Raw genomic sequence first — 23,764 nt, forward strand, 5'->3', positions numbered from 1 at the left:
TGCACTATGTGCAGGAGAAGAGGGAAAAGTATGACAGTGTGCAGTATGTGCAGGGGAAGAGTATAAAGAATGACAGTATGCAGTATGTGCAGGGGAAGAGTATAAAGTATGACAGTGTGCAGTATGTGCAGGAGAGGAGTGTGAAAAGTATGACAGTGTGCAGTATGTGCAGGAGAGGAGTGTGAAAAGTATGACAGTGTGCAGTATGTGCAGGAGAGGAGTGTGGATAATAGAATGCTATGCAGTGGTATTAGTAGAGAATATAAAATGTATGACAGTTGGAAGTATGTGCAGGAGAAAAGTGTGATCTAAAATGCTGCCCTAGATAACAAAAAATTCCACCCTAAAAAAAAACCTCTTCCTATACAAATACCACCTATATCTGTATTAGCAAACTCTGTATCTTTATTTTGAAGGAAGTACTATGTTCTACTAAAATAAGAATGGTAGTGATGTTGGTGCTTGGGGGGAACTTCTCTTTACATTCTTCCTGAAGTCAAAACTAAAAATAAACCTCAGCAGTCATTATAATCTTTGTGATAGTGTCATGCTCCCGTGCTGCAATTCGGAAAATCAATGGCGAATCACCACATTTACATGAAATGGAATCTGGCTGAGCAATTCCAAGGTCACTGGTCACTTTTCCACAAAGTTGGAAAAGTCACCAACTGCTGCTGGGAAATCATAGCAATGGAGTCCCCAGGAGATGTACAAAACACATTATCCTCTGTCACGCAAAATCTAATGGTCACTTATGAGTAGAGTTGTCTTTTAAGCCATTTTTTACCATTTTATTGCCACTATTTTATTCATTCATATATAGTTCATATATAGTTGTATTTTCAACAAGTTTATCAAATTTATTTTGTCCTCAATAGATCTTTTTTTTTCAAATAGAATAGAGAAAAGAGACAAAAGATTTTTTTGTGTGCATTTGGTTAGAAAAATTAAACATGATATTTGGTTCACAGTCAAGAACGGCCTGTACCAACCAGCCCACAAAGACGCAATGTACAAAACCAGTAATTGCACCTAGTGTGCTTTAATGGCTGTAGCAGAATAATTTGTCTGCTCGCTGTTAGAACAAGATAGGGACGTTATCGATGATGTGTAAATTACTTTGACATCAAAGCTCTTTATTTTGGAAGCTGAGTTCGTATCGCTTCTCTTCTGTAATTATCACAGGTTCTATTAGGCAGGAAATGAGATTTTTGCTCACATGGACAATCTGTAACCAAATGTATATAATATAGTAAAGAGCTCGATGACAGGTCATGTGACCAGAACATGTCATGAAACCCTAAATAGAAGCCTTCACCAGAGCTCTACAGCGGAAAAGCAAACATGATTGTCATATACAGGTACAAAAGTGCCTAAAAAATAAATTATTCTGCTGCAAATGGCAACCTGTTTTTTTCCTATGTTCCTCAGTCCTACAAACTAAAGCCCATCTCTGGGCTACTCCTCAATTCTTCTCATTCCACCTATTACTCCTTATTACCTTTTCCAATATTTACCTGTTTGCCATCACACAATTTCTTGACCATTTCAAAGTCCCCAGGAGGGTAACTTTAAGTTGCACACATTCCTCATATAGCTGAACCCTAAAAATGTTCTTTGCTCCACTTGTCATTTCCCATTAATTGGCATTCAGTCACGATGATTCTTTGGTCTACTTAACAGAAACTGCCTGTACTGAGATGACGCTCCATTTATTACAGCGCTCGTCCTAGACCAAGGAAAGTGCTTGCTTCAGGTGTAATATCCACATCATAATAATTAATGTGCCTGTTTTATGCCAGCACATATGTCTGCCTTCACATTCACCCGGGCTATTTCTACATAATGAATTCCATCTCTTCTCCTGTGTATGCCTTATGCCGATCATAATACACTGAATAAAGTTTAATATCAAGGAATAGGCTGTCAGTATTACTCAGAGCTGGCTATGTAATGAGACAGGAAGTTGCTGCAAACTGATAATGCCCATATTATTAAAAATTAACTCTTGGCACAGAAATTTTCATTTAAATTTTATTCCCCAATAGCCATATAGGATATAAATGGCCCAATAGCCACATAGGATATAAAACCATTTGCATCCTTCCCTTTGCAAACTCATTGTTTTCTTTTGTAAAATGAATAGTTACATCCTAACTGTTTAGCGCATGGCCTGTACAGACCCTAGCAGGTCTCCCCACAAACAAGAGGGGGCTGCTACAAGAACAGTCACCCTGAACACAGGGAGCAAGCAGAAGTGATTGGTCTCCATTACAATATGGTGATAATTCACTTTGCACGGTGAAAAATTAAGACTATGTTCAGACAGAAGTTGTTTTTGGCAGCAGAACCACTATGGTTTACAGCAGTGGTCCCCAACCTTTTGGACGTCACGGACTACTAAATTTTTGCACTGTGGACCGTGCATTCACGGGGAGCAGTGTGTCACTCAATGGGGAAGAAACTTCCCCAGAGTGACATCATGATGCCAGAACCCATCCAATCTTCCATCCCAGGTCTAAGCCTACAATGGCAAAGTGGGTGGGTTGTGTTCAGAGATATTACCTGCCCACCGTCCTGAGCCTGCGGTTCATACAGAAGACATAGTCCATGACTCAGGCCGGTGCCCCCCCAGCCTGGTCCTTCTCCTGATCCTGCTCGGGACTGCACCGACCACAGCCGCAGACCACTAAAATTTTCTTGCAGACCACAGGTTGGAGACCGCTGGTATACAGCACTCATCCAGTTCTAAACCGTGCCAAATTCCCAGTTACAATTGAAACAAATTCAAGAGATTTTATGTGAACCAGTGAGACGGAAGGTCTTTTGTTTGTGCAATTTTGGGCATGTGCAACTCAAAGCCTCCTGGGATATGTGACTTACCTATCCCAGGGGCTGCAGCTTTCCCATTTACCATGCAGTGGTTAGGATGGAAGGGGAGGGATAAAACCAAAAAGCCACCTATAGCCACCCTTTTATGTTAAACATGTGATAAGTCACTTTCAGTGTTTGGGTTTAGATACATTTTAATAAATATTATATCACAAAATTGATTGTATCAGAATACCTGCTGGCCATGCACAATGATTACTTTTTTAACCCACATTTTGAATAAATATATCTTTTAATTCACTGCAATCAATCAATGTGTGCTCAGCCATAATACAAGTTAGCAAGCCTTATATTGGTAGACAATATTTGATTAGCATTTAATTTCCGTGTTGCAAATGTTCTTGCTAGTATCCTGTATATCCGTCCACATTATATACATAGGAAGGTAAAAGCATTGTTAAACAGGAAGAGTTGTGAGCTTTATCAAAGCTGATTTAACCACTGGGGAGAGGTTTTGATTAGCACTGCTGTGTTGCTCTATTGATCACAATGCTTTGCTATAGTTCCTGTACTGCAGAACAGCTATGGACAACACAGAAATAAAACATTGTGCTTTCAGGGTCCGCTGAGTGTTTGGCTTAAGTGCACTGAGCTCCTCACAACAATCGATAGATCTTTTTTTTTTTAGGCTGAGCTTTGCATTGTGTCCAGCAATACTACAAAAAAATGAACTCCAGTCGACTAAAAAAAAAATATATAGTAAATGCATTTTAAATACAGCCAGTATATATATAGGTATTTGTATTCATTGCTGTAATGCTTTGCTAGGCAGCACTTACTAGAAGGAGGGAAAACAGTAAGAGTATATGTTGAGAGACTACTTCAGAACTTTAAAATTCAAATACAGGTCAACCACAGGATAAATACACTAATGTCAATAACACTGTATTTGCCCATAGTATAGCAAGTCAGGGCTATATCACATTGTACAGTGCTGTCAGTGAATCAAATACAAGGAACTTAATGAAAAAAGAAGACAGCATAATGAGGATCTCGCCAACCTTCAGCTGCTTTTTTTACAGGTTGAGGGAGGAGAGGTAAGTTGAGAAGCATAATACAATTTCTTGTGCAGCCACCCATCATATGTATTATTACTTTACTTATGTTTACATTAGGGAAGTTTTAAGCTTTAGGAAAAAGGCTGCATTGTAAGTGTAAACGCGAAAGATGAAAGAAGTATCAGCATAAAAACATATTTTATTCAAACAGAATACATTCCACACATTTATCTTTGTAAAAAATATAAATGTGCAAAGGAAAAAATCTTTACGCGTACCTAAACTCAGAATGTTTACTTTTCATAAATGGATAGACAGCCCTTTTATTAAAAGTAAAACATTTTGTTTGTGTTTTTTTTAAGTGCAACACCATTAAAAAAAAGTTCAGCACCAGCCCCTAATTCTTGATCGCCTAGGCACAAAAATAAAGGAATGTCAAACGTGTAGCAGTCTAATGATCAGGGTCATGGTCATATGATGTAAATAAAGTCAGTAATCTTACTCTTCCCCATTAACGGCTAAAACACAAATGTTCATCTAATATTTTAATGTATGTCAAGAAATCAAGAATGTGTACATCCTGTATAAAATGTTTTTTTTTAAAATCAAAGAAATAGAAAAAGAATGAGTCATGGGTTAAAATGTTACAAATACATGGTTAAAAAATCATCAAAAACTAATAAAGATTTTCTATAATTTGCTGAAATAAAAGGAAAATAAGTGGAAATATTTATATAATTACATATTCATATTACCTTATGTATTCACCAGGATTAAATGAAAACCACATGTATAAAATAAAAATCAGCATCCACAAATGACCATTTTAAAAAAGATAAGACTTAAGTTTGTACCTGCAAAATGTAATAACAGGTTAGCAACTAGCAGAAAACAATCTGAAAATATGTGTTAGGAATTAAAGAGCTGAAAAGCAAAATTACCGAACATCAAATCATCTGCACAGAAAATGATCAGGCTGTTTAGCACTTGCTTGGTGGATTGTCTAGAGAGGCCCTAATGTAACATATGCAGAGATGTCATCTTGACCCAATCCACCTGGGAGATACGTACCTGTACCTGCACTTATTACTGACATTTAGCAAACATCTGCTGAAAAACTGATGCAGAATTAATTATTTTCCTTTTACATCAGATGAGTTTTGTTTTCCAATTATAAGATTAATGTGAAATATTTTAATATGTTGCTCTCTATTCTGTACAGATTTTATAAATATAAATAAATCATGGTGAATAGAGCCTCCTACGTGTCTTTGTGACGCATCGCTGCAGAACATCTGAACCTAGAAATAGGTATAATACTTCATATAAAGTGAAAGATCTTTTAGTAACACGTCATTGTAACTCTTCTAGATATTTATCACCTCTATTAAAGATCATAGAAAGAAGATTGTGCTCTTCTTCCAGACAGGTAAGCAGATGAAGCCATTAGACCTGAATAATTAAAGCTCTCAAAGGCTGGAGAGGATACACTTTCATTAGTGACGCTGGGTAATCCAGCAAAACTTGGAATGGATCTGGTTGAGGATTCAAAATATTTACTAGCAAATAGTAAATTACTTTCAAGAAATCTATTCCAGATTTGCTGGATAACCCAGCTTCACTGGTAAAAGTGTATCCTCTCCAGCCTTGGAGAGCTTTAAAAATCAGGCCCAATGTCTAGGTGGTGGGTTGTTGAACCATCATCAGATGTTTCTGGGCCTCATACTAGATAAACTTCCTGTGTCCCCCTTACGCAGGTCTAAAAATTCCTGCATTACAAAAGTCAAGCCCTTTAGATCAGGACCCGGAGCAGAAGTACCCCTTGTCCCCACTGTCGGCGGACTTGGTGGGCTGTGATCTCTTAAAGGTTTTGGCTAGGAGAACTTTACGAAAGCCAATAAAGAATACAAGTTAAATTAATGATGGCTAACGGGGCATAACCATCTACAAGAGCGCATTAATTGTAATTACAATGTTCTTCTCCCCAGATGTCCACCATTGATCAGCAGATTGATGAATGAATTACATATTATTATAGTCCACACAGCAATTGGTTTACACACTAAAGCTAGGATTTGGCTACAGAGAAACAAGAAAAACAGCTGGCCAGGCATTGAGAAATGTAGAATGTTTTGAACTGCCAACGGTATTATGTTTTTCCATGTAACAAAGAAGATAAAGTGTTATTTGAGGTAAAGTGTTTTACCTAAAAGAACAGTATACAAAGAAGAACAAAGGTCCAAAAAAGCAACATCTAACATGAAGGTCAAGAACAGGATTTACTACAGTAGTGCGAATGGGATACAATAACGTCATTGGAACATCAGGACAACATAACACCTTCTAAACAGAGAATAAGACAATAAATCTATAATTGCAGTTTATGATCCCTTTCCTAGCAGATTTTCCATTTCAAGGTTGGTCATAATTGGTTCAATAATACAAGCGATGTTCCAGTTTTTTTACCGTTGCTCCTTTGAATAGGCATCCTTCACCGTACGAAGACAACTGCTATAAAATCTTCGAGCCTGCTTCTTTCATCCAAAATTATTATAAAACCCACAAAGAATTCATCCATAATCATTGGCTGCTCTAAGCAATATTTTATTCTTGACTCTTTATAAATCAGAAGCCATTATTTTTACCTGTATCTGTATTCTATTACCTTGTAAGGTCTCATGACACTGTACATTAAATAGACCTCACTATAACAAAAGGGCTTTACAAATAACCTCAGTACCAAGAATTCAACATTTTCCACCCTTGTGTCCCCAGCCAAACTCATGGAAAACAGGTGATAAAATGACCCCAGGCTCTCCAGGCTCTAGATCATTGTTCGACAGACCATAGCTGGTCATGAAACAAGGCAGAGCCTTGCCTCTCACAAATGAACCTATTCCACATAGAATGATAAAATCATAAATGAACAAGTTAAAGCTGATTTAAACAGGCCTTGGGGCACTTTAGCAAAAGAGAGCCAGTGGAGCATAAAAGGATGTAATGAACACACATGGAAAAAAAAAAATAATTGCATTGTGCCTCAAGCAAGAGAGCACCGATTGTCGGCCACTAATACCTTCGGTTATAGAAAATGCAATTAATATATTATCCTAATAGTGCTACAAAATACAAAACCATAGAAAAATTTTAACTACTTCACCTATATTGCTATATATATATTGTCCAACTATAATGATCAAAGTATAATATTGGCCATAAACTGCAATTACTGATAATACAGACAGGAAGTAACTACTTAATACACATCCAAATAGGATCATGACACCACATTGATATACAGTACAAACCTTCTTCCATACTTTATTTAAATGGCTAGTAGTTTCTCCAGCAGCCTTATGAAAAAGAAGAAATAATAAAAGATCAGAGCAAATACTATAATCTCAGTTCAGCAAACATGAAAGATGGTGTACCTCAAAGGGTCAGTTCACCTGAAATGATATTTTATCATAAAGTGATGCCTAGTAGGTTGAATTAGTTCCTGTCAAGTTTCCCCTACCATATTTTATGGCTTTTCCTCTTACATTATCCATCATTCAAAATAAAGAACGAATAAGGTAGAGGGAGTAGAAATGACAAGACGTGTGGTCCATGAAACCTAAGGCTTAAAGTTTAATCAGCTTAAACTTTGACTTCCCTGGTTTTTTCCTTACCCCCTTATCAACATTCAAATTAATTTTCAAAGCATGCAGTGGAAGTTTATCATGGCTTGTGGGAGAGGAAAGCAGGATACAATAAATAGCTCACCAAAAAGCCAGCACATTGGCTCAGTGGTTAGCATCCTGGTCCTTGCAGTGGTAGGTTCCAGGTTTGAATCTCAGCCTGGGCACTACCTGCATGGAGTTTGCAGGTTCTCCCTGTGTTTGCGTGGGTTTCCTCCGGTTTCCTCCCACACTCCAAAAAATGCAGTTAGATTAATTGGCTTCCCGCCAAATTTGGCCATGAACTGTATGAAAGAGGTAGGGACATTAGATTGTGAGCTCCTTTGAGGGACAGCTAGTGACATGACTTTGTACAGTGCTGTGTATTATGTCGGTGCTATATAAATGGTATAATAATAATAAACTCTAGGAAAATAGTCTTTTATGGCACACACAACTTTCAAAGGCACTCCACTTCACTCTAACACATTTCCTCCCCTGTTGATTCTATAACTAATCTCAAGCAATGGACAAATGGTTAAAATGCATAATTAGAAGAATGAAGTCTCCTTCGAAGCTGCCTGTGCAATAACGTTTTTGGAAGTTTATGGGAAGTGTTGTGTGAAGAAAGCAATGTTGATTTCTCCAGTCTTCATATTATTGTGTGCCTAACAATTGGAACTGCATAACCTGAAATCTAAAATCTTTTTTTATGTTTTATTAAATGTATTTATATGTCAAGGTTTGAAAGCATATGATACATTACAATATTCCAAATACTTTATTACAGAGAGTGTCATGAAGTGCCATGTATGAGGCCTCCTGTGATGGAGCAGGACTGCAGCTACTCTTCTCTAGACCATAGACATTTATTGTTTGCAGAAATCAAGTGATGTCATCAAGTGATGTCATCTAGGCAAATTTAAATTCCCTTCAACAAAGAATAGAAACAAAAGCGTAATAAAAAAGAGAACGGAAATAGTGGGAAGATATAGGAAGCTGGGCAGAGGAATGAGAAGAAGATGGGATGGGGTACAGGGTTGGCTTTGACTCAGCTTATTAGTGGTTTAGTATTTCTTTAAATAGTTGATTGGAATGTAATGCTTGATCCAATGAATGCTTAAAGTGAACCTAAACCTAAGATTTTCACTTTACATAAAAGGGTCGACAACGCCTATATGTAAAGCGAAAATAATAAATATTTTTTTTTTAAGTGCAACACCTCTCGTCAGTCATGATCGAGATTAGGGCATCTGCAGAAGGAGCACCCGGAACCTCCCATAATGCGTGATGTAGGTATTTCGGGAGGCTCTGGGTGCTCCTTCTGCGCATGCCCTAACCTAAGGCATGTGCAGAAGGGGAATTTTTTCTACTAAGTGAAAGAGATGCTGATCTCACGCATGCGCAGTGAGCTCGGCTCTTTTTTCTTCCCCTTTACAGTGGTTACGGCACCTGATCTTGCACCTACACAGTGCAAGATGGGGTGGCGAGCCAGGAAGACAAGAAGAAGATGGAAGTGAATAATGAACATAGCGGCGCCCGGGGCTGACAAAGAGCAATTCCAGGATGAGATGGAACCGGATCGATGGAAGGTCCAGCTCCATCGAGGGATCTGCAGGGTTAGAGGTAAGAGGTTTTTGTTTTCAGTTTAGTTCCGCTTTAACAAAAATTTATTTTGTGCATGGAAAGTAGAAAATGACCGACAAGTTCTTGTTTATTAGGTACCAAGTAATTTTTTTGTTGGACTTGTACTATTGTAGGTGTAGCCATTATCCAGGTCTTTGACTTCAATGTTAAAAACCTTTTAACCATCTTCATTAGTTGCAGGTAAAAGATGATAAGATATGTATGTGTAAAGAATATGCGATCTGATTGGTTTTCAAAGGACACACCAACAGCTTTTTTTTTGGACATTTTGATGAATGAAGTTCACTGTCTCGTGTTCATTGCGCTAGACTAGTGTCAAGTGAATCTTTGTAAGTTTTGTCACAGGGAAGAAACTCATTTTGTAGCTGGCACCAAACAAATGCATTATGGTCAGGCAACAGCAGTAAAAATAAATGGAAATAAAGTAATGAAAAAATGGATTTGGACACCTTCCAAAAAGAGCGATACACCTCCTTCCGCATATTCCACAGACTGATGGATTTCATTTGCATTCACATTTACAAGGCTGACTGCAATGTGAGCGGCAGATAAGCACCAAAGAAGCTAAAACAATGGAAATATCTGAAGCATATTAACAAAATCATTGTTACTTTACTTTGAGAACTGAATTTTCTGCTGTACATGGCAGAGGTTATGAAGTCTTGAGCTGGAAGGAAATATTGTACTTGAATGTACTTTGCCTTGGTGTGATACGGCAGTAGAATGTTATCACATTACATTTAAACAAAGTATATTAATGAGTAAGTCAAAGTAATACCAATAAATACCTAATATAAAAGGGAGCAGAGGTTACTCTCTCAGTCAATAATGACTGGTGCAAGGGAACTCTCTAACCTATGCCAATATTTGGAAACTGGCCAATGGAATAAAACCTTTGATACAAATATCTAATCCAAAATAAAAGCATTAACAAGTTAATTTCTTTAAAAACTCGCAAAAATAAAGCAAAAGTTTATTCAACCTTCAGGGCGCTGGTATGTGCCACTTTTTACCTACGCAACATGACTTACTGACTAAAGCTTCTTCTACTGCATGCTGAATTTTTGTTACTGGAAATGATTTTTTAATTGTTTCCAGCGACAAGGAGTGACAGATGAACAAACGAGCGCTGTACACACAACGCTACTCAGCAACCTGCGATGCTACTGTCCATTGACTTGTACAGCAATCTTTCACTGATGGTTATGCATAGATCCGTTACATGTCAGATTCTTGCTCGAGACATAACGTGTATATAGTCTAAGTGGCCTAGCACTAGATAAGTTTAGAAGTTGAGATAGTAAACAAAAATATAAAAGAACCTGCTAGCCTTATTGGCATAGTAATGACAAGTTGTGTTAATGAATTCAGTAAGAACGGAGTCCTCGTCACTAGTGTTGGTGTTCAAATTCAGGTTGTCCTTATATTTGACCCGAAAATGGCTGTTCTAATTCAGGTGAACCTGACCTGAAAAACACAAGTCTCGACGGTAAAAATTGAGATAAAAAAAATGTGTTAAAAAAAAATTATGTTAAATTAATTTATTTATGAACGAACGTTCGCTCACTTCCTGTGGTGCACGTCACTTCCTGTATCGATCAAACGATCGCATCTATCGTGTGTACAATATCTGCGAACGATGGTGTCGTTATCTGTGTGTACAGGATTGGTGCTATACGATCGTTCGCAGATATCGTGCAGGATCGTTCGTCGTTCGTTTACCAACGATAATAATTGGAAGTGTGTACGTAGCTTTACTCTGTAACACACTTTCCAGCACAGAAATATTATGATACATTTGTTACATTTTTCTTTTATCTACTGCGAGAAAAATATAACAAATGTATCATACTACTGTGCGTGTTATAGAGTAAGAGATACTTGCGGGGCATCTTCTCAATGATTGCAGACGAGTGTGCGATCCCCGGGGTACTACAGGTTAACTAACCTTTTGCAGTCCATAATAGTCCTTAAAAATAACCTGAATTCTCCCACCATTGACTTCAATGGTGTTCGAATTTTGCATTCTATCACTCGAACAATATCTCACTATTAGATCAAATAGCTGTCGAATCAAATAGTGAGATATTCGACCAACACTACTTGTCACCCTATTTAGAGATATGCCTATAAACAGCTGATCCTTCACAACCCATGAAGTCCCTTTAAAGTTGTGATGATCTATAGTAAATTGTTCTTCTGATACCAAAATGCAATTTTCTGGATTTGTGCACTCATGCAAAGGAAAACCAAGGAACCAGCCAGGTAAGTTTGCGGTGTTAACAGAGCGGGAACATCTGCATAGTGCTTGGGGGGTGAGTTGTAAGACTAAGGGTCTGATTTTTTAAAGCTCTCCAAGGCTTGAGAGAATACGCTTTCATCAGTGAAGCTGGGTGATCCAGCAAACCTGGATTGGATCTGACCCAACAAATAGCTTGATTTTAGGAAATCCATCCCAGGTTTGCTCAATTACTTCACTGGTTCTGTGGTCTGCTTCACTGGTGAAAGTGTATTCTCTCCAGCCTTGGATGACTTTAATAAATCAAGGGCCTAAGAGTGTGCTGGATAAAGGGATACTATACTAAACCTAAAATGTTTGAAGTGCAATTACAGCCTCATTAATAAAGGCATTGTCAAATTTTAAAGCTGAGTTAGCATCAGTAAAACAAGATAATATTTAGTGAATAAAGTTTAGAGGGCGCTGCTTTGGAAGCCAAAGGCTGTGCTCCTGCTGGTATCAGTAAAAGAAACCCACCTCTGCCTTTTGCATTTTCCTCTTGAAAGTGCTTGTTATATATCAGATTTAAAAGTTTCTAACTGTCTGCATTAATATCTTTCTAAAGATTAAATGTCATCCCTCTTTCAGCGTGTTTGCTAACAATGCTCTTCCCATTTATCCAGGAAGAATGATCATTGGCTGCTATCGTATTGACATTCCACTAGAGAATCTCTCCTCAACCATTCTGCTTCTCTGACAGCCGATGAAATACGTTTGACTTGGAATTTTGGATAAATCTTGTCTTTCCTATACATTTTTTTTTCACCATTTTTAAACAAAATTTCAATATTTTCCATTCTTCCAATGAAAAGAAAAATGAAGGTAATGCGAATTAGAGAAAAGAGAAAGCAAAATTCTAACATCTTTTGGAAATTTTGCATTTATCTTGTTTTGGTGACAGCTTGAAAAAAATTGTAGCTTGCTTTAGTTCCTTACTGTTATCACCAGATTATAAGACAAATGAGGACACAAAAGTAAAATTCAGACAAAGGTTGAACAATAACTCAATATACCAAAAACCAAACTGGAATTTCACTTTTAAGAGACACCTATTCAGGGCACTGCAATACTCACTTCTTCTTGATTCACATATGGCAAGCTTTATAGATCTGTGCACATAAATAAACTTGAGTCAAGATGAAAAGTATTTTTTATTGCTAAACATTATTTCAATGATGTAACTATCCTCCTTGTGATCTCCTAATGGTTACAGGAGGACCAGGGAGATGGGGAAGTCCTCATTCCCACCTTTCCTTCTGCTAATGTTTGCATTGCCAAAGTTTCACAGGGATGGGACGAAGATTGTGAGTTGTCGTGTCTGTCGATATTTGACTTTGTTTAGCTGCGTTCACTATATTTAGCTCCACCACCTGGTGCACAGAATGGGAAAACAAAGCTTGGAACCATAGGGATCAGTAAGCAAAACATGGGCAGTGGGAGTTAGAGACGGGGCCCATAGGTTGCAGCCCTGCTGGCAAATTCATTTTCCTAAGTCTTCTTTTTTTCCTCTGGGTGTTTTGTAGGGTGACCCACTTATTTATAGTTAAGCTTCTGTTTTATGCCCACATATAAAAATATTAGCATTGCTTCTTGTCAGATGCTAGTATGAAGCTATACAGAAAATACTTGTATTTTATCTTGTAGGATCCCGAATTATTTAAATACTGTCACACTCCCAATTACAAACTGCATTAAAGAAACATACAGGGAATAGACCAATGGGAATTTTACGACAAGTTATTTTCCATAAAATCCTCAACACTTTATTACAAAATATTTCCAATAAAATTGTTCATAAAAAGTTAAGAACATATCATATTTGCATGATACATGTGCTGAGATTATTCCTCATCCAACGCAATTAGCAGACATAGAGAAATTTATACAGAAAAATATATAATTTACAGTTTTCATTTTTGTTGATATTGCCCTTGTAGACATCTGTAACTGGAAAATGTATTTTTCTCATAAATTCTCCATGGTCTACATGATCAGAGATGTGCAAAAAGGGTGAACCTTTTGTATAACTATATTTTTCACTGAAGGTTCCCCTTGTTACCCTCCAAGAAAGCTGCCAGGTAAAAATCCAATTGTGAATTCATCCAGTAGAAAGACTAAACTTTAACTTACCTACTTTTATGCTGCAACATTGGCCATTGAGCGTCTTCTGATGTATCCATTGCTTTATTAGCCCCAGCTATATCAACACGTGCTAAATGGCTCAGTAATTTTTAGAGAATTGAGATTTAATAAATACATTTACTTCCACCATCCCAGGAGAACCCATGTTTCCAGATTTTACTCACCTCCCTTTTAGAAATCACAGGAATAATTATACAGAGATTTTAGTCCACATTTAAAGAATAATTCTGACTGTGCGACTGTGTCATTTTCCCGGCTTTGGTCATTAATCATGTTCAAAGAGAGCGGTTGGCGAGGCTCAGCCCTGGAACTTCTGTCACTTGGCATTTTGCTACTGACACTAATTTATACAGGTGAGGTTGCACTGAGATTAATTGAATATTAGTTTTATATTTCCTTAGAGTAGCTTGCTTATACAATTCCCCTCCTTCCAAGCATTTCTCATCTAGATCAAGGATTGCCTGGCAGAGAGGCATCAACTGAAAACAGTCTGACTATTTAGATTTGGATGTGATGTGGAGGTGGATATGGGGGAAGGGGACTTATAAATGTTTAATACTGCAGGTATAAAATTATAGTGATAGGGATTTAACGAAAATGAAGCATGATCTATTTTAGAGCTGAATTCCAAGCAAACAGATGAATACGCAGATTAAATACATAATTTGCTGTTTAACCTGCAAAATAGATTTGAGGTTTTGTGTACTCAAAGCACAACCTCTTTTTAGCATGGTAAGAGACCTGATTTTCCTTGCTGCAGGTAAATACTATAACTAGGTTGTGTCTCTTGGCTCTCTCTCTCCGTGACTAGACAAGTAAACCCCAGCAGATTACTGTACGCTCAACTAACTGATCTCCCAGCCGCTCTAATTCAACCTAATGGGAGCAGTCAGGAACCACTTTGTGCATGCGTTCTTCTTGCATTGTGGTGGCGTTGCAGCATGGTTCATGGAAGTACCATGTTGCTTTCGGCCATGTGGCTGCTTATACTCTTTAGGAGGAAGAACCACAATGCCATCACAAGCACAATGGTAATGCATGCAACGCGCTGGTCAGCAGTGCGAGTTTGCTGCTCCTGGGTGGATAGCAGCAGTAGACCATGGAGTGGCTAACCACACAGTGTTAGACTGCAAGTCTGCAAACACCCCTCTAATCCCAAGCCCTTGTCAAACCTGTCCCTGTACAGAACATTAGTCAGACATCATTTGCAGTCCAGTTTTGTGAATATTGGAGAAAGTGCAGAGAAGGGCAACTAAACTAATAAAAGGAATGGAGGAGCTCAGCTATGAGGAGAGATTAGCTGAACTGAATCTATTCTCCCTTGAGAAGAGACGTATAAGGGGGGATATGATCACCCTGTATAAATATATAAATGTTCTATATAGAGAACTTGCTTCACAATTATCTTCTTTAAGCTCATTGCAAAGGACCCAAAAGGAATTCTTTACGGTAAAGCCTGGAAAAATGTAAAATAGACTTCCTCAAGTAGTTTTAGCACGTTTTATCATTTTAAATAAAAGAGGTGGATGTACTTCTAGAAGCACAGAATATAACTGGGTATTAAAGTTAAAAAGGAATGACATCAATGACTGGTAATCCAAGGAACATCCTGGGAGCAGTATGGAATTTTTCCCTCTGTTGGAGTAAATTGAACCATGTTTATAAGATTTTTTGCCTTCCTTTGGATCTATTATGTATACATGTTTTTTATAGGGAATTTGTTTATTTCCCTAGTGATTGAACTTGATGAACTCTCCTGTTAACACATTTCTGCAACACAACTGATTCTCTCTCTCTTCCTCTCTGTACAGACATTGCAAGAGGCTTTCTTTTATAATATATATATATATGTCATTGATTACAGAGATGCATTTATTTATGTATTTTATATTTGCCCACAGTTCAACTTTTAATTTTCTATTCTTTACATTTATAATAGTTGTTTCTCCTAAACAAATCCTTTGTGGTGTTTACAAGTTGTAACTCACAAACAGGAGTTTCTGTGCAATTATTTATTCATGTGTTTATTTTTACGCCATGTTGTATCCTAGTAAAACATTTGCATTTAGCCTGTTCATTCACTTCCTAAACATTTTTTAAGAACCAATACACAATAACAAGATACACAAAGCACTTGCCACATTTACCAATGACAGTTAAAGTGCTATGTTTACTCTTGAAATTCATAGAAAGCTGTGAGAAATACAGCTCTAGAAATCTGTCATAATACTGGCTGCTAGATCTAGTCTAGCCGGGGATAAATATTCATAAAAGCAAATCTGTGCAATTTTCATAATGGAAAAGTTAACACAGCTGAGAATGGGGTAAAAGATTTTCTTATTTGAAAGCACTCCCAGCTCAATGTGCAAACACTGCACTGTGCATTAATGGGGTCTGTCTTGGTCTTGAAAGATTTAGTTGTTTATGATGTTCCACTAAATAATTCCTAAGCACAGAGATAAAACTTTAAAAGACATTAATTCCTAGGGTTAAATGTCAAAGGTAAACAACCTTTTTCTTTCAACTTTATATATTTTTTAATATGATTTTTTCCAAGCCATATATGTGAATATGATCAACTTAAACTGAACCAATGATGATAGGGCTAATTAAAGCTTCGGAATACTTATGAAATTTAAAATCTGAAGCTTCTGCTTAAGTGGTTGCTGATATAGAGGGACAATTTGTGGTGTGGTTGCTTTAACGTGTGTAGACTATAGAGGACCCATGGGGGTGATTAACAAATGCCTGCCAGATACCAATCAAAACTACGTCTCAGTACTCAGTGGCATGGCAGTGGTAGCTGATTGGTAGCTGGCATGCCCAATAAAAGAGCAGTGGGGAGTGAGCAAAGAACTAATCTCAGTATTGCCTGTGGTCTCGGTGCAGCTGATCTTTTCCCCATTATTGACTTACTGTTTCTTGTTCTGCACTGTGCCTCTGTTCTGAATTGCCAACTTGGTAGAGGCACTGCTTTATCTCCTTATATCAGAGCTTCCAGCAAAGAGAACTGCAATGACATCCCCAAATCTCCGGAGACACAGGCTCACCCACATACTAGGAAACTTACTGCAATTTGTTTAGAAGAAGAAAATCCATACAAAAGGTATGCTGCAAACAAGCTGCAGGCAAGCAGCTCTTTAATCTTGAAGGGAGATAGCATTCCTTTCTGTAATAAAACAAACTTACCTGCCGGTTTTCTAAAGCCAGTGAGCTGCGAATGTTCTGCTACCAGGAATGAGGAAATTCCATTATGGTATTACATTACAACATTGCATGTTATGCCATTCAGGCCTGGCCAATCAAGGAGACCGAAGACCTCAATCCAGAAGAAAATCGAGCTGTTGGTGCCAGTGGTGGTGCGAGGACATGTGGGTTTAGTACTGTTTAGCAGAAATATGTTCTGTAAGGTTCTCTGAAAAAGTTTAACGTACCCTAGAGATGAGTCTCTGACTCTTTGACAGTTGCTTCCTGATAACTGCCTGCCTATAACACACTAGGGTTGATTTAGTAAAGAAATACAGGCTTGTAAGCATAGTAATTTATCCCCTTGCAAAAGATACTTTCCCTAGTGCAGGGGTTAGTGTTGGTGTTCAAATTTGGGTTGTCCTTATATTCGACCCGAAAATGACTGTTCGAATTCGGGTAGACCTGACCCGAAAAAAAACGAGATTCAGCAGTAAAAATTTGGATGTAAAAAAATGTGTTAAAAAAAAAAAATGAATGGTAAAATAATTTATTGAATGTTTGTGTTTATTTAACTATTTTTTTTTACAGGTTTTCTTACAATGACAAGATATCTCTTACTATGTACCACCCTTTCCAGCATAGTAATATTATGATTTACTGTGAGAAAAATGTAACAAATGTATCATATTACTGTGGTGTTAGGGCATCTTCTCAATGATTGCAGCTGTGTCTGCAATCATTGAGAAGAGTGTGTGATCCCCGGGGCACTACAGGTTTAACCTATAATGCCCCTGGGATGGTAGTGGAACTGCAGAGTTTATCTGCAATTCAGTTTCCATGGTCACAGCTGTGACTGTAGGCGATCTCCGGGGCACTAGAGGTTAAATAGGGACAAGTTTCCCCATTCATCACATCTAGTGTTCTGTGTTATTGGATAGAGAAACTTTATCCAAGAACACATACAACTAGTAAAGTAAATTAAAGTAAATCAGATTGCTCTTGCAGCCCTTAATAGTTCCTAAAAATAACCCGAATTCTCCCACAATTGACTTCAATGGTGTTGAAATTCGGCATTCGATCACCCAAACAATATCTCACTATTCGATCGGATAGCTGTCAAATTGAATAGTGAGATATTCGATCAACACTAGCAGAGTCCCCAACCCCCGGTCGTTTAACAGGTGGGTTGCAGCTCTGGCCAAGGCACCCCCCAGTGGGGTTGGGAGAAAGACCCCGCTCAGGGGGACACATCGGCTAGAGCTGCCGACCACGTCTGTCGTATGCATCACAGGCTCAAGGCGGTAGGCGGCACAACCCACCCACTCTCCCATCGCTGGCTCAGATCGGCAAAGTGAGAGTGGGTGGGTTCTGACATCATGACGCCAGTTTCCTGCCCTTTGAGTTTCCTGCCCTATTAGTGTTCTTTTAATTGCATAGCACAAACAATAGAATAACATATTTTGGTAAAATTCACATAGGCAGTAATACACTTTATGAATCAAAAGCCTAACATTCTTTGCAAACGATGTGTAATGTGTATACTCCAGTATAAAAAGCAAATTGGTAAAACAACAGTTTTTAAACCTATAAATTGCTTAAATTGCCCCAAACCACTGTAGTTTTTCTTGAACCATCTAGTGATCCTAAAGTAAACATAACGATTGTATAGTCAGATAAATCAATAATTTAAATCTGCTATTTTCTTAAACCACAAGATAACAGATTGATCTCACATTTGCTTTGTGAGATTATGTACAAATGTTACAAAGTTCATGAATAAACTATAAAGATGGACATGTATCTTTGCCCCCTTAGAGGCACAAATTTGACATGGAACCAGCTGCTACCTTCTGTTACAGAATATTTCATTCCAAAATAATTACCAGGCACTAGCTTTCTTTAAAAAACAACCCCATCCAAATTGGTTTTGTTAGAATCGGGAAGAATCCAATCCCCCACCAGGTGTTCATGATGGAGAGGGACACGTTTGGATTATATTCCAGCCAAAGTACTGTTACCACCAAACTAAACTAATTCTCCAGATATTTTCATGAATAATTCACTACGGTTCCCAGAACAAAAGTACTGTATTGTGCTCTTCATATTGGACTGAGAAAACTTAAATGAAATATTAAATTTGTCTAAATACATTGCAGAAGCATTAAAGTAAAAGGTGTGCAAAGTCTTACAATTAGGGACCTTTCAGACCCGTACAGCTGACAGCTCCTGGATGTACAGCAAACTACTGATATGCAGTGGGGAGAAGCAAACCGTACTGTGGACAAGATTTCTGCACAGCTGTAGCCACAGCCATGATGAAGATCTATAGGCCACATTTGCATGTTCAATCTCAACTATGTATTGGCATACCACTGTGGATCACTGCAGGTCTGATGTTAGCCTTAGTTTTCTTTAGGAAGCAGCCACAGCCCCAGTAGAAATGCCTGTACTTTGCCAGCATCTCTTTCTAAGTCAAAGCCAAATGCCTACAGTCAGCAAAACTCATTCTGATTGGAGAGCTTTGGCTCTGACTTAGCAGGAAGTAGTCATACCTCTCCAAAGAGATCAATGATTCCACTCAAAGAGTCTTTCTCTTCAGCTTGCACAACTTTGGTTCTCACAAGTTTCACAAGATCTGTTTTTTCAATGGCCCTAGAATAGTTTTTCTCAACCAGGGTTCTGTGGAGATCATGCAACAAAAGTGTCAGACAGCACAGCTTGTCAATGTTTGGTATTGGTGGCCAAAAAAAAGTAGTTCCAGGTGAAAACAGATATGGAATAGGATGTCCTATGGCACATGTGTGGGCTGCACCTCTTTTATATGAATTTGGAATTTCAAAATTTCTACAACAGAAAAAAACAGGCAGAGAGCGCACTAACTGGTACAATACCATAATAAAACTTTAATAATAAAACTAAAAAATATTAAAATGTCAAAGGCAGTCAAGCATTGCATGATGAAAAACTTATTCTGAAACACATTGCCTACCAACCAAGACTCATCGTTGCCTAGACCTAAAAGTGCTTGCAGCTAATTGGTGCTTGTGGATGTCTGCTGACAGGCTGCCTTTTTCCTTCCCTATACCGGGAGTAAGTTCCTATCTGTTCCTGTTTTCGTTCAGAAAAGATCAGCTTGGGGATTTAATTACGAACATCTGCCTAAGAATACGTTTTCTTTTCTAGCAAGGCCAATAACCAGTGGGAATGTATATCTTAGCTCCTTCAACTAAGCAGAAAAACCCAAGAGTCACTTCTCAACAAATTAAATAATTGGAATATACCCTCTCTTTGGCCCCCTCTATCATCAATACATATATTTCTCTGAACCTCTATCAATAAATAATCACTGCATAGATTTCAGATAATTATTTTTTGAGGTAGACTGCATTCTTTTCACTAGCTCACTCCAACTATTTCTCATGCTAATATTGAAGGTTGTACACATTTTCCCAGTGTTGCTGTTCATAGATCCACTGATGAAGCCCCTTGTGGGCGAAACGTGTTGGGAATAAAAAAACACACTGTAACACCTCCTCTCAAAATGTATCAACAAATAGGATTCTTTAATTGTTAACAACTTTCTAAATTTGTTTTTATATATCCTTGTACTACTCAACCATATCCACTTATGGTTTTTAATGATATGTTGAATATAATAAAGTGTTAATCTTATTTTAATTAAAAGATACATAGGTGCCTTAAAAAGAGCCTTCTTTCTTTATCTCTATATATTATATATCTCTTCTTCTATATATTCTGACTATGCCCGAGGCTAAGGCCTGGCACCATTGAAATCTGCTAGGTTCATATTCTCCTGGTGCACCCATCTTCGATTGTTTATTGGCCTAAAAGTGGCTTGAGTCTGCCAATTTTCTGGAGGCTTCACATGGTGAGTTCAATCTCTTGGATACTCAGCAACCAGTAATTACTATAGAACAAATGGACTGCTGACTATGGCCCCTGGAAATTTCATCATGCATGGTTCAACGCAATGCTTGACTGCCTTTGGTATTTAGTGAGGTTAATACCTAAAGTTTTTTTATTGAAGTTTATTACAGTTAATGCAGTAGGTGGTGTGCTCTCTGTATTTTTTAAAATTTCCAACAGACCCCCAATGTAGAAGGCATTCCACCCACGGACCCCCATGCTAATTCCCTGAGTCCTGGAAGTTATTTGAAGGGTGCCTCCAAGGTTGGGAAAATCTGGCCTAGAATGTATTTAGCTGTTTAAAACTAAAATCCTGGAAAACCTGTATAGGAAGAAGAATGTAAATTGACACTTACACCTGTAATCGCTGGTTGCTTGACCATCTCTTGCTTCAGAACCCAGACAGAAACCTTGCTAGACCCAGGATATAGTACTGATGTCACTAGATCAGCCTCACAAGCATTTTCAGAGGAAGAAGTCAGCAATGGAAGGCTCCATAGTTCTCTAACAACTGATGTTTTGCAAAGTCCAAATTTAGTTTGGGCAAAGGAAAATTTTAAAATTACATCTTAAGCATTTAGTCCTAAAGACCCACAATTACTAATGTAGTGGTGGCACTCTTCTGTGTTTTATGGCACTCAGTTTCATTTGACCCATTTGCCCAGGACATCAAGGGCTCTCTCCTTCCCTTGGGTAGAAGAATACTGCAGCATTCAGAATCTGCTCATCAACAAAAGAAGAAGGTACAGACCACCTGTGATATCATGTGATAGGACAGAAAACACCTGGCTAAAGCTATCTATAAAGGTTTATGTATTTCTATAAGGTTTCAGGGTGCTCAACATATATGCAACATAAACATAACATAAACGAGATAGACGAGACAGTTTTTATTTGATTCACCAGCCAATATATAAATATATTCCAACAAAATTACCTCAGGGGCCAATAGCACAACTAATACTCCTTTGCAATGCAATGATATTTTCAGAATACACATTCAGCTTTAAGCCTTTGATTGTTATACTTTCCGCATACAATAGGACACCCTGACATTGGTGTCTAGGGGAAGGCAGCCTAGATATTTATATAAATCCTGAGGCTTTAAAAACTCTATTTCCTAAATAAAATCTTCCCAATGTGTGGCCTCCTCTAAAAAAGAAGTATTGAGATTATAAAAAGCACTTGGTACCTTTTCCATGCCATCCTCCTTCAGGCTAATAATATCCAAATCAAAATCTCTTCTCAAGCCGTCCGTTCTATTGAAGGTGATCCGACCTGTCAAACCATCCCAGCGTGCCTGGGGACACATAGACAGGAAGAGATATTTAAAGCTTAAAGTACTATCCATCACTTTCCTCCAACACACAAACAGATGAGCAGCAGAACTTTGTGCCTTTGAGATGATATATATATATACTGAGATTATATATATATATATATATATATATATATATATATATATATATACATATATAGTTTTATATATTTCTTCCTGGAGAGCTAAGCCCCACTAGTTTGCATGACATGAAAGCACATTTGTACATTCTAACACACATTTAACAAAAACTTTTACTTTTTTTAATTCAAAGTTTAGACAAACAGAAAAATACATGTATTCTTTCATTAAATTCTGTAAATTATTCTATCGAGTCACAAGATTTACGCATTTCTTTTACACAACACAACCAGGTGGAAATAAATCATACTAAATTACCCTCTTCTTGTCTCACTGATGCTATGTGACCCTCTCCTTTACTAGGGGTCCCTTGTAACCCTTCCTGCCCCAGGAAAGACTTATCACCCTTCCTGTCCCAGTGATCTCATATGACCCTTCCTGTCCAGGTTATAACAACTCCTGGCCACCTTCCAGTGATGACTTGTGGCCCCTCCTGTCCCAGTGATGCCACATGACCTTTCCTGCCCAAGTGATGCCTTGTGATCCTTGCTGCCCCAGCAGCCAACCCATCATGTCCCAGTGATACTACATGGCCTGTCCTGCCTCGGTAATGATACACGTCTCCTCCTCCACCAGTGATTCCATGAGTCCTCCAGCCCAAGTGATCCCATTCAATTTCTACAGCCTCAGTGATTCCCCTCCAGCCACATTATTGGTATGTTACCCCTCTGACTCCAGTGATTCCATATGACTTTTTCTGCCCCAGTGACATCATTTGACCCCTCCTACTCCATGATTCCATATGACTTTTTTTGCCCCAGTGAATCCATGTGAGCCCTTCAGCCCAAGTAATGCTACATGACTCCTACCACTTTAGTGATTCCATGTTACCCCCTCCAACTAAATTAATGGCTGTTATCCCTCCTGCCGTAGTGATTCCATGTTACTCCTGATACTCCAGTGATTCCATATGACAAGTTCTGCCCCAGTAACTCCATGTGACTTCCTGCCCAATTGCTGCCTTGTGATCTTTGCTGCCTAAGGAATGTCATGCCACAGTGACACCACTTAACTGCTCCCAGCTTGCTAAAACTATTTGGTTTGGATGATCTGCAGCTAATTGGCAATCAATATTTTATCCCTGCCTTTGCTCCACATTACAGATATACCAGTCAAGGTGAACAACATAAACCCATTTCATGATGTTTGATGATATAAAACATTAAAACAAGGCTAATTATCTAGAGAATTACAAATTCAGTTCCATTACTTTTCCCTCATGAAATCATGTGCAGAAATATATATTTGTTGCTCCATAAAATTAAAGACCAGGCAGTAACTTTTTATTACAGAACTACGGAATACATTTTACTGCTTTGCAGCACATGCAAATGTGTCTGGTAATGTATAACAATGGGGAGTGGGCAAGGTTTTCCCAAAAACAAGTCACAATGCTGCAATAATCTCCTATTAAATGGACTAAAAATAAGGACACCAGAGATTCTAAGGAAACTGGTATCTAATTTATTGAAGCAAGCAGGCCAGTGAAAAGGGATGAAGTGCAGTGACCTGGGATGATTACTGTGAATGTACATCCTGTATGATGGTTTAAACAAGTCTCAAATCCAGTTAC

The 23,764-nt window shown here is 38.1% G+C and overlaps 1 protein-coding gene across 6 annotated transcripts in view; it reads right to left on the reverse strand.

Annotated features, from left to right (window-relative positions):
* The window catches only part of GRIK1 (glutamate ionotropic receptor kainate type subunit 1), a 228,898-nt gene that overhangs the window by 61,692 nt on the left and 143,442 nt on the right, over positions 1–23,764 (reverse strand). For 4 of the 6 annotated variants that reach the window (XM_072398097.1, XM_072398102.1, XM_072398119.1 and 1 more), the window contains exons 8-9: positions 21,925–22,032; positions 7,199–7,243 (exon numbers count right to left, since the gene is read on the reverse strand). In XM_072398097.1, the coding sequence (XP_072254198.1) occupies positions 7,199–7,243; positions 21,925–22,032 (153 nt within the window). The remainder of the gene's footprint in view (positions 1–7,198; positions 7,244–21,924; positions 22,033–23,764) is intronic. The other 2 variants (XM_072398109.1, XM_072398115.1) reach the window with 1 other exon arrangement.

The sequence above is a fragment of the Pyxicephalus adspersus genome, chromosome 1 (genome assembly GCF_032062135.1).
Source record: "Pyxicephalus adspersus chromosome 1, UCB_Pads_2.0, whole genome shotgun sequence".
Taxonomy (NCBI): domain Eukaryota; kingdom Metazoa; phylum Chordata; class Amphibia; order Anura; family Pyxicephalidae; genus Pyxicephalus; species Pyxicephalus adspersus.